This window comes from Strongylocentrotus purpuratus, unplaced genomic scaffold, assembly GCF_000002235.5.
Source record: "Strongylocentrotus purpuratus isolate Spur 01 unplaced genomic scaffold, Spur_5.0 spur5_scaffold_6, whole genome shotgun sequence".
NCBI classification, from domain to species: domain Eukaryota; kingdom Metazoa; phylum Echinodermata; class Echinoidea; order Camarodonta; family Strongylocentrotidae; genus Strongylocentrotus; species Strongylocentrotus purpuratus.
Genome location: NW_022145612.1, coordinates 58,613,555 through 58,625,268, shown reverse-complemented (window position 1 = coordinate 58,625,268; position 11,714 = coordinate 58,613,555). Strand labels below are relative to the sequence as shown.

The 11,714-nt window shown below is 36.0% G+C and overlaps 1 protein-coding gene across 1 annotated transcript; it reads right to left on the bottom strand.

The window, feature by feature from the left end:
- Positions 1-321: 321 nt before the first annotated feature.
- On the bottom strand, positions 322-11,522 carry LOC577855 (guanine nucleotide-binding protein-like NSN1). The gene is made up of 13 exons (XM_778060.5): positions 11,414-11,522; positions 8,998-9,191; positions 8,168-8,284; positions 7,390-7,612; positions 6,695-6,798; positions 6,006-6,150; positions 5,290-5,377; positions 4,754-4,865; positions 4,058-4,266; positions 3,000-3,136; positions 2,514-2,713; positions 1,846-2,035; positions 322-1,318 (listed from the first exon to the last, which is right to left on the bottom strand). The coding sequence occupies exons 1-13, from the start codon at positions 11,433-11,435 to the stop codon at positions 1,194-1,196; spliced, it is 1,866 nt and encodes a 621-aa protein (XP_783153.3). The 5' UTR covers positions 11,436-11,522; the 3' UTR covers positions 322-1,193.
- Positions 11,523-11,714: the final 192 nt, after the last annotated feature.

Here is an 11,714-nt window from a genome sequence, read left to right as displayed (position 1 = left end):
GGCCTTAAGGAGTTAAGTCTATGTTTCACTAGCCATCGACTTCAATGGGGCGTTGGATGGAGCTAAGTCTTTGTGTTTCCTGGAAAGCCCACATTTTTCTGCACATTTTGATATCAAATACTCATTTTGGCATTTATGTCTTTGTGTCACTGAACCCTCGATATATCATTGTTATTATCGACATATGACCACCCATACAAAGGATGGATATTTCAAAAATATCATTGTATATATTTACTATTTCATATTATTATTGGAAAATAATGACAAGATTTGATAATCAAATGAACAGTAAAAAATCCAAACAAATTCAAAGAAAAATGTGTGAGTAGCTTCAATAACTTTATTGATACCTGACAAAACATAATCATTAGGATTTACATCATGATGTGATACATTGTTGTTTAAGGTTTTTCCTTTTCTTTTCTTTTTTACAGATGCCCCCCCCCCCCCCTTTTAACCCACCAAAAAAGATAAATACACATGTATTACTGAGGAATTACAATAAACATATAAGTGAATATAAAGATAAAAGGCTAAAAGAAATTAATCCAGAATATACCACATGACATATATTCTTTCTATAAACTTTTCTGAGGACAGATTCATAAATACATATTCTCCATATCATTACTTCTTTTCTCCATTTCAAATAAAAAGTTTAAAATACTTGTTCATTCTTAAGAATGTAAAACGAATGACTTAAATATCATGTCTCATTAGATGTCACTGGGGGGGGGGGGGGGGGAGTATAGACAGAAACTGACATGCAGGATAGCCATTATGCCAAATATTTTACTTAATGTGATTTTTAAATAGAATCTGAATAGTCTGAAACATCTCAATTCCCGTTTCCTGTATATACATGTATGAATAGCCTACCCTAAGCCTAAACATCCAATTCATAACTGCACTTCTTGCACATAATAACCCTTTGTTTTATTATGAGCATCAGCAGTGTTGTCTGACTCCAGCATTAAATAGGTTTTTTTTTTTTTTTAAAGTGGCCTTATAAAATAATAATTCATTTGATGAAGGTCTCAACAAGTGAGCCTGATGTACAACACCACTTTAGAAATCACCATGTTTGCAAAGAGTTTATGGAATTATTTCACATGAGAAGAGACGAGCAAAGCCACGTTCTCTTGTAACATCTCTCAAATGTCCTTGGGGTCTCAAATTTGTTCCTACAATCATCGGAAAAAGTCTTTCTTAAAGCTGTAGTTATCATCGCCGTCATCATCACTGTCTCCTCGACCCGACTGGAAGAAGTCAAATGCCTGGGTGAGTTCATCAGACAGAACAGTCGCCAGTTTATCTAGAAAAAAAAACAAAGAATGAAAATAATTAAAATTGCTTTCAACCTCCGAGGCACATGTAATGGCAAAAACATAAGAAAAAGAAAATGAATATAAATATTGATCAAATTCACATTCATCCGTTGACAAGCACAATATTCTGTCACTGATAGTATTCAAGACTCAAGACCTACATGTACTTTTACAAACTCCTTCAACCCTGGAAAATAGACGAGAGATTTTTTATACATATCTAGAGAATCTTTGCTAAATTACATTTGATACAAATTGTAGCAGGTCTGTAAAAGAATAAGATATAAATAAGATTTATGTTACTGGAAATCAAACTTTTCCTCAAGACTGGAGAAGAATGTTGCCTGTACGGAATTTCTTAAGTTGAGAGGAAAAAAAAAAAGAAAAAAGCTGCAACATGTGACCATGTATTTTATGGGAAACAAAATAGACTTTAAAAAAAATGGAAGAAAAAAAAACAAGTAAAAATAATTAAACAAACAAAAAACAAACAAAACAAATATGTTCATCTTACCAGACTTTTTCCTCTTCTTGAGTATTTTCTTGAAAGCAAGCTTGGATGCTTTGTTGAGCTGTTGGTTGCCAATAGGGGAGTTGGAGTCTACTTTGCTGGACTTTCCCTTCTTGAGCTTCTCCACTTTCTCTCTTTTGCTCTTTGCTGCTTTGGCTTTGGATTCTGGTACTTTGACAGTTACTTCATTAAGCTTCAAAAAGAAATCAATCATAACAAATTAAAGAAGTATAAATGATTTTACATCATATCAAATTGTCAGTACATGTCTATGTGTTAAAATAGCTTTGCTTACAAAGGACAAATCTGGTATGTACTTGCAAAAAATCATGAAAATATCTGGTACTGTAAGGCACTTTATTTTTCTTAATGGCACACAAAGATAGAACAAAATCAGAAAACATACATTCCTTATCAATTTTCAGTTATATAATGGCTTGGAAAATTTCTGATCTAGTACATTCTTCTGCAATCCTTTAACATCGCATCAATTTTTCATTCTCTGAATATGATTAGAATTAGATTATCCCAAACAGGATATCAGGGCTTCAAATGTTGGTTTCATGTTAGAAAAGCTGCTAACTGGCCAATTTCTGCAGCAAGCCTTTTAAATCTTGACAGACTTGTTTACAATAGCTCATAAACTAGTTTAATTGCTCCATTTCTTTTACCTCTTCTTCTTCATTATCATCTCCCATTTCATCGCTCTCCTCTTCTTCATCATCCTCCTCCTCCTCTTCCTTTTCTTCATCCATCTCATCTTCTTCTTCTCCTTCTTCCTCTGCCTCCAGTGCTTCATCATCAACAATCCCCTCTAACTGGCCGATGGTCTCTATTTCCATCCCTCTGGCTGTAGGTTCATGTCTTAACCCTGTAGAATTCAAGAAATATGCATTTATTATCTATTCATTAACCCAGGGATTAACGATTGCAAAAACATTCTTAGCATAAAAATTACTTTTTAATGCATGAATGCAACATTTCACTATAATTTTAGCATGCTTAAGTTCAATTTCATTTTGACATTTTGCTGTAAAGGGAGAGGGAACAAAATTATATTTTATACACGGATAAATCGCACATAAATGTCATATTAAATCAGTTACAAGTTGTACATGTGGAAGTACATCGCACCAAGGATACCTATGTCCACATACCTTTGAGGATCTTCTCATCTTCTTTCTCTAATGAAGCTACATTGAATTCCTGTCCCAGTTGTGTAACTATGGAAGCATCTATGTGACTTGGTAAGCTATGCTGTTCTGGTGGGTGTGTGTAGTATGTGATCTTACCACTGAAATAAAGTATAAGAAAAACAAAAGAAGAAGAAAAAAAGTAATGTAAAGACGAAATAAAGTAATCACAAATGGGTTCTTCTTATTTTGAATAACTGCTTGAGTGATTATGGTATAGAGCACAAGTAATATTTATTAGAATGATGCAAGATGAAATTATATAAACCACATCAATATATTACTAATTATAACAAATTCAATCAAACTGAAAGGTAATACAAAGTTTTGGTATGGGGTCACGAATTTGGTTCAAATGAACATATTGGAAGCATATGCGATCCTACAATATTCAGTGAACATTTTCGCATTTGAAATTGAGTCTACAGTTATGAAATTGTAAATAATAAACTCTTTATGTTGTATAGCTCCCTCTCAAGGTCAAGATATTAATTAAGCTATAAAATAATGTTTCTTGACTAAAATCGACAGATTAGCTTGGAAATTATATACCACAACTACATATTCTGAGAAGTTCATGGTCGCAGCTATCATTGTACGGCCTAGGCACTATTTGAAATTTATTAAAATTTACCGGGAGCACCGGTAAATTGTTGTATTTAATTTTTCTCGAAAATAGAAGTGTCTTTGGGCCCAAATTTTCATATGCTTTTAATACATCCACAGGGGCATCCAAATATATCAAAATTGTAAAGAATCACTATCCACCCAATTTTCAAAATTTCCCAAAACTTTGTATTATTCCCTTTAATCAAATGTAATGTTCATCCTTAAGCATTTTTCTAATTTCATTATGTACAGTAACACAGGCCTTGTTGTAGTTGTTACTGTTGAGTATTTTTACCACAGCTTGGTCATGTCTTTGATTTTGGGCTTGGCTCTGGCCACCCTCAACTTTGCTTAACTTTTAGAAAAAGTCTGTGCTTGCAGACTAGCAAGTTAAACTAAACTATCATCCTTACGTGTTCCAGTCTTGTAATATGATTTTAGCTGCACCTTCCACATCGACTAAGCCTCCTTTCTTCAGTTTTCCATACCGCCTTGCCAGTAGTGAGAGAAAGTCATCGACATTGCTGAAGTTTGGGATGTTGTAGTGAAGCATGAGGGATTGTTTTGTACATCGCTTCAAGATGGCATCTACAGGAGCCATCGGATCTGATATTGTTTCAAGCTGTCCATGACAATAAAGGTGGAAGAAAGTGTAAATATCCCATAAAACATTGTTGTACGTTGTTCCCTTACTCTCAATGATATGGTTTAGCAATTTCCAGCTCTAGATGAGACCTTGTTACACCACATCTTTACCAACTTATCCTATCCTTATTCCTGTCTTTCCAGAGATAAATCTACAATTTATTGATCTCCTCCATAGGCCTGTTGGATATTATCTTCTAAAGACTCAAGTCATCTCATTATCAAATGGGTTAAAAGCAGGGGAAACCCCTTCTCCCCAGGAGACAGTCAAGAACTTCTAGTAAGTAGGTGCCTGACATTTCAATTGATTGCAGTTGTACTTTACAGGGTACATTACATGATCCTGTTATGTAAAAGTTGCACATAACAATACAAAAGTGTGTTTCTTGGCACCAAATTCTTCTTTAGTCACTATTACATACCACAACATTACATACATAAGTTTGATTAGAGTCTGTGCCTACCTTGACACAATTTCTTAGGACCATGGCAGATTCACTGTTGCCTGTTGCCATGACAACACCAGGACAGTCTAGAAGTTTGATGTTCTTGGCTAGCTGTACCTCTTGCTTGGCTCTGTAAGGAGAGGGGATAGGATATTTCAGAAATGCCCAAAACAAGAGCTTTGCCTGGCATGTTCGCTATAAGGAGACCATTAGTATGTAATTCATTAAAACTTAATATAAAAATAAAGAGAGAGAGGGAGAGAAAAATTATCCAGGCAATCACAATGAAATTATTTTCTTAATAAGAATGAATAGATATATTGAATATTGGATAACATATATTGTTCTCTTGAGGTTAAAACAGTCTTAACAAAATATAGACAGGGGCAGGACAAGAGCACTTTAACGAGGGGGAGGGGGGGGGGGGCAGGTCTGAACATTTTCAAAGATCTCAGGTTTGGCAAACCCTCCCCTCCCCACAACATTCAAATTGTCATCCAGAGCACTCTCATGTCTGCAGTATTGACAGTGAGATGGAAGAAGATGAGACTTACTTTGTGACTCCTGGCATGGCTCCAACTGTACACACTTTATTTCTCTTCAGACTGTTGATTATGCTGCTCTTTCCAACGTTGGGAAAACCTGTTATGATCAAGTAGAATATAGCAACAAATTAAAGTACAGCCTCTCTAAAACAAAGGTCAACCTTATTGGTAGCAATTACTATTGAAGTAGCAATGACTTATGTTCTATTCTAAAATGTATATGACTGAAACTGCAGAGGATGATTTACAGATCTCCATTTTAAAATTTAAAAAAGAAATTTTCTAGAACTGCCCTAGAAATGATCTACACTGCACTACAATATGGCATAGTCATTTAGTCAGATACTGAGTTACACAATCAATTTTACTTTAACATGACTTGAAATTTGATATAAAAACAGTAACTTTCATGAGTTGCAGGAGTGATCCAGCTTGCCTAGATTTTGATGCTACAAAATGATTGAATTACATCAATCAAAGTTGTAATTGATGAAAGTGTTTTGCCCAAAAGTGGCCATTGTGAACAATTTTTTAAAACTTTTTGTTGCTTAAAGTTTATGGTTTTACAGCACACAATTTGCTGTCACACAAAATACCAGCATCAAATTAATGTCATGTAGGATTAGAGGAGTATATCACTTAACATCGCCACCATGGAAATCATTCATTTGTGCACGACAACTTACCAACTGTTCCTGTGAAATCATTTGTGTGTGATATCTTACCTACGATTCCTACAGTGATAGATGTTTTGATGTCTACATTCCTGCAGTAGTTACTGAGAAGCTTGATGAGAGAGTCAGCTCCTAGACAGTGACTGGTCTGAAGGAGTTCTGATGACGACATTGAGACGGGCACTTTGGACTGGGACTGGAAAGCAGGAGTAGAGGATCAGAGAGAACACAATGTTAAACGGGGGAACGTGTGGGTTTGAGCTTTCCATACACTCAAATAAACTCATATACCTCTTTTTAAGTGTAATCTTACCATGCAGAAGTTGGGCTGTTACGACTACCAAATTATGAACGAAGTGACGAAAACCTACTACAATCACATCCATAAAAAACACTAATCAAACCAGCGCATACAGAGACCTTGTGTTATGTACATGCAAGGACTCCTAACTTGGTTTCATTATTTGTATTTGCTCAGTACTAATTTATTGTTAATGAAAATTATTGTTCACTTGTAATCTTGAAAAATTCAGAGTAGATTATGTATGATATTATGAAAACGTATTTTCTGTTTTACAAGAACTCAAGATTATTTTTAAATCACACAAAGTAAACAATGGAAGTATGCAGTGATTGGTAGGGGGGGGGGGAGGGGGTTATAGGAGGAAATCCTGTTTATTTCTTGATCTTTGTAATTGTAAGTAAGCAAAGGATAGGAATGGTGCGACATAAAGACTTACAAGGTTTGACCTCTGAGTTTGTGTGGTAGCTTTGAAGGCTACTGCTGGGAACTCATTCCTAAGATGCTTCAGCCATTTCTCTGTGATCTCCCTTGGAACCAGATCTGATAAGTGAAGGACACAGAGAATAGCAAAGATAGACACATTGGCCCGAATTCACAAAGGAGGTTTGTCGACAAACCTTGGTTTTCGTACGTCATATGACGCGTTTTACGCGTTTTTTACAAACCTGGTTTGTAAAGAACAAAAGGAGGTTTGGCGAAACAAAAGGAAGTTTGAGCTCAAACCTTGCTTTGTGAATTCGGGCCAAAAGGTTTCTACACATGATAGCACAAATAACATAAGATTCTCCCTCCTCTTTATATCAAATAACTTTTACACACATACAGTGTGGAATATGTCAAAAAAATAAGTTGACCAAACTACTAATTTTAGCAACTTTTCCAATTGGAAGCAGGTTTTAAAGGTACAGGAATTATCACATCATCAGTGTTTTTAACAAACTTCAGAGTAGTTACAAACTATCAGAGGTGTCTAAAGTGGTGCTAAATATTCCTTTAAGCTATCATTGCTCCTAAAAGAGAAATTATGAAAATTGTGAAACAATCATAAATACAGAGGTTATATTTGTTTCATTTTAATCATCGATAACTTTGGGAATCGGGAAGAAATCATTCAAATCATGCCACCCTTACCGACTTTGTTGAGTAGGAGAACCAATTTTTTGTTGGTCCCTGATGCCAGCACAGCTTTCTCCAGCGCGATACACCTGGAGCCGATGGGATCCCTGGCATCCAAAACCTCAATCACAACATCAGAAGCCTCCAGGACCTTCTTGAACTCCTTATAGTATGCCTTGCGAGAGCTCTCCACATCCTGGGCTGCGGCACCTCCTTCCTTGGTCTTACCTCCCTCAGACTGTCAAGAAGTAAGCTGATTGTTATTTCTCTTAAAGCTCTCATTAAATTCTCCAGAAAGAAATGCTGAACATAAATGCAACAGTATAATTGGATCAGACTGAATTTTATGTAAATGTATTTCTATGCACTAAAGCATAAAATCATGTTTAGAGGGTGACATACATGTACAAGTATAATTCAGTAATGTATGGCAAAGCAAAATGAAGAAAAAAAAGATAACCAGCTTTCGTAACAACATACAAACAATATTATCATTGACTCCTAAACAACAGACATAGATATTTAGACATTATCAATATGCTTTAAGAAGTAATTGCATTTGTGCAGATTATATGTATAACTTCAGAATTTTACTGTCTTTATCATGATAGAACAGATATTTTACACATGTATCAAACTATTGCCAAAATATAAAGAAAGACAAAACAAATAACACAACAATATTTATGACACAAATTCTTGAATAATAACTGAAGCAGTATTAGTATTATTGGTAGTCAGGAGTGATTGTGACGGCTTGATAAAGATTAGAATCAACATTGAATTAATTTACCTTCTTCTCAAACAACTTTTGCCTTCGCTCTGCATCCTTCTGTAGGTGACTTAACTTGCGATTCTTCAAGAACTCCTTGTGTCTTACTTCTTTCTGTTTCTTTCTCATCTCCTCTGCCTATATGGTTAGAAAATGACATTTTAATCATATCAATTCATGCATGTAACTGTCTTTTCTACTTCATTGTAATTTCTCATTTTTGTTACTTTTTTCCTGTTTCTTTTTCTGAATCTTTTTCTCCTGTTTCTTCTTTCAGATATTGTCTTTAAATTTGACTTACCAAGGAAAGAAAAAGGTAAAACAATTAGCAGTTGAGTTTATAGTTTTGAAAACAAAATCTTAAAAATGGTTTACTTCTCTATTTCAAGTGCTTGTGTTGATGTACATCTGTAGATTATACTTTCTATACATATTTCTAAAAAAAGGTCATTATCTTGCTAAGATTTTTAATTGATTTCACTCCTGCCAAAAAAAACAGGCATAAGATTACATAGATACTCTCATCTCTCTCTCTCATTCTCAAAACAAAAAGAGAGAGAGTAGCATATTGGTGAAATTCACTTCAGCAGCTTAGAACCGATCTCATTAGTAGGGGTCTATGACTATAGATACATGGTTGCGATACGGGATAGATATTCATCCAGTGATCCGAGAGAATTAGTGCTGATCAAGGGCTCATAAGCATAAATTGACTAGACGAGACCTGCAATATCTTATCCATAGCCACATCATGGCAACAATTTTTTAATTACAGTATCGCTGTTGGTCAATTGTGACTAATGATTTCAATCCCAAAACCCTCAAGCTCAGATCCTAATAAATGTACTTGCCTTGTATTTTCGATCTTCAGCTTCTCTCAAGATGGCCTCTTTGAATGGAGCTAAGTTAGGAATCCCAAGATCTTTCTTTGGCCGTTGTGGTCCCTTCTTTTTTTCTTTTCTTTTTGTCTTTCTGTTATGCTCTTTCACCTTTGAAGCTATTTTGTACTTTAGCTTGCAAGTCATGCGCTTGCTTTTCATTTTACCTGTGGGAGTGGTGTGGTGTGGGGGAAAGAAAAGTAACAGAAAAACAAATGATAATAAGTGCATTTCTACTGTCAAATACCTCATTTCGGAAAAATTGCGATGTTTCACGCTCCCGTTTTCACTTGTGCAGAAACATCACCGACTGAAAAGCTCATTATGTTCTGTCTTGTGTTGGTTGGTAATGCGCATGAGCGGTCTTCCGATGCAAAAAAGCTTCTTCGACCAGCCGTTTTTATGCTGTGGCTGCTACAGTCTAAGGACGAAAGCTAGCATATGACCAGGACTCAACTTTATCTTTAAAGGGGAAGTTCTCCCTGAAAATAAGTTGGTTTTATTTTTTATTTTTTTTTTAAATATTTTTTTTTGGGGGAGGGGGTTATTGTCCTCAGGAGTCAGGGGTGGTTGTCCGTGGAGGGTAATTTTACCGTTGGTTATTAGCCAGGGGATGATTGTCCAGCAGAAGGGGTGCTGGTCTAAGAATAAGGATCGTCCGCATTAAATCGTTTTCGTAAACGCTGACAGACGTGTCCTAAAAAAATAAGGGTTGTCAGCGGCGATTCTTAATTCCGATCCGCGCGTATAATGCGCTGAATAACACTCATACAGGGCATTATACGGAAGCAGCACAATTACGGAAGTGCCAGTCAGAGGTCAACACCATTGTGTAGAGATCGTAAAGTTACACGCTGCACGTGAAAAGGGAGCTAGGCTGTATTGTTCAGGTAAGATATTTGCTATTATTTCGTTATTTTTACCTATGATTTTGAAATTCCGCAGGTAATTAGGAGTAGAAGTGGCATAAAAGTTATCGAGGCCACTGTCCAATATTGGTCGGGTGTGGTCGGGTGTGGGAAGGTGTGATTTCGGACACATTTTAGGGTTTGTTTACTTGGTTCTCCGCAGGGTGGTATGGGAGCTGTTTAAAGCTCGCTGGAATACAATATCATAAAAAACATTTCCAGCGAGCCCTTAAAGCTACATAGACTTAGACCAAAAGCTTCAGTCTCTCTGATTGTTGGTTGTTCCACTGAGACTACGTCTGGCTCCACTAGAGCCTCCGATTGTAGAGACTGAAGTTTGTCCTATGGGGACTGTACGGAACAAATGGTTAATATCAACTAATATCAATGTTTTTCCGAAAAATAGGGTAGAGTGCCCAGAATTCAGTCACTTAAGGAAGAATCGCTAATATTTTGAATTCTTACCTCTTTTATTTGGCAATCTACCCATCAAAAGAAAAGAAATGTATTCTTACTGGATTTTATAATCACTTAAAATATAGAATAATGATAAGTAAAATACTTCTGAAAGAAGTCGGAGCATTTTTCTGCCCAGAATTCGGTCATGCGATTTGTGCGTGGTATCTCCGTTGCTAAGGAGCGAAGCGTATTTGCGCACTATTTTCACACAATTGCGCATTAAAGTACTGAATGTGAATGTACTGGCCGAGCGATACCGCATGGCAAGGGTATCGTATAAATACCTCTTGCACATCGGCAAGTGCGTCATTTGCAAATTCGCTGCGATGGAGTGAACACGGAAGTGATTCTCTTCACACACATACTAAATTGATTGCGACAGCACACATAGTTGTTTCGCAATAGACTTCTACATATGGCTATGCATGTTAGCGCATGTGCTAAGACAACGCGGAAGTGCAGCAATTTCGAGCTAAGTTGGAGATCTTTCCGGGGCCCTAAAATCCGATTTAATTTTGAGAGTTAAGAAAAGTTGTTCAGCTGCCTGATTTGTGCAAGTTTTGTGGCTCATAAATTATTTTTTTAATTGTTACAGCTGTTGAAACGGCTGTCTGACCGAATACTGGGAATGGACCGAATACTGGGCGCGCTGCCTAGTCTAGACTCCAAAAATAACAAGAAAATTGACACGAAACCATTTTTTGCATTGCCAGCACACAGATCTGAATTCAGCAAACTCCCCATGCATGCCTATTTACAGAAATATAATCGCTATTGTTACAATTGAATGAAATAAACATAATGCACATGGATTCATGGAAGTAATAATAGTCTAAAGTCATGAAAGTTAGATCTATGCATTACAATACAAGAATTCGAACGTGTCGGACTGAATGAGACTGTTCATTTTTATTCGAGATCATTCTAAGAAAACGATTAAATTCAATGGTTATGGTGATTGCCAATGTATTTTAAGCAACTGCTATGTTAATTCTAAACTCTAATAAAAGGAAGAAACTTACGGGGTTGGCCTTTAGTCGGCATTTCTAAAACTTTTCCTTTGCAATCTGGCTACTAAAACACAAAGTTCCTGAAATGCACGTGTGTGAAATAACTAGTCGAGAATTTAAAGTCTAGGTACCTGAAAGCTTTATCGGCCCTTGACAATTCGGCCGTTTTGAGGGGAGGGATTTAATTTTTTTTGAAAGGGCACCCTGTTTCAACATTGTTTAGATAAAATATATACATTTATATTATTTAATAAATATAGTGCAATTAATTCCTTGAAATACTAGAGCACCATACTGACAGCCATGCTAAAGC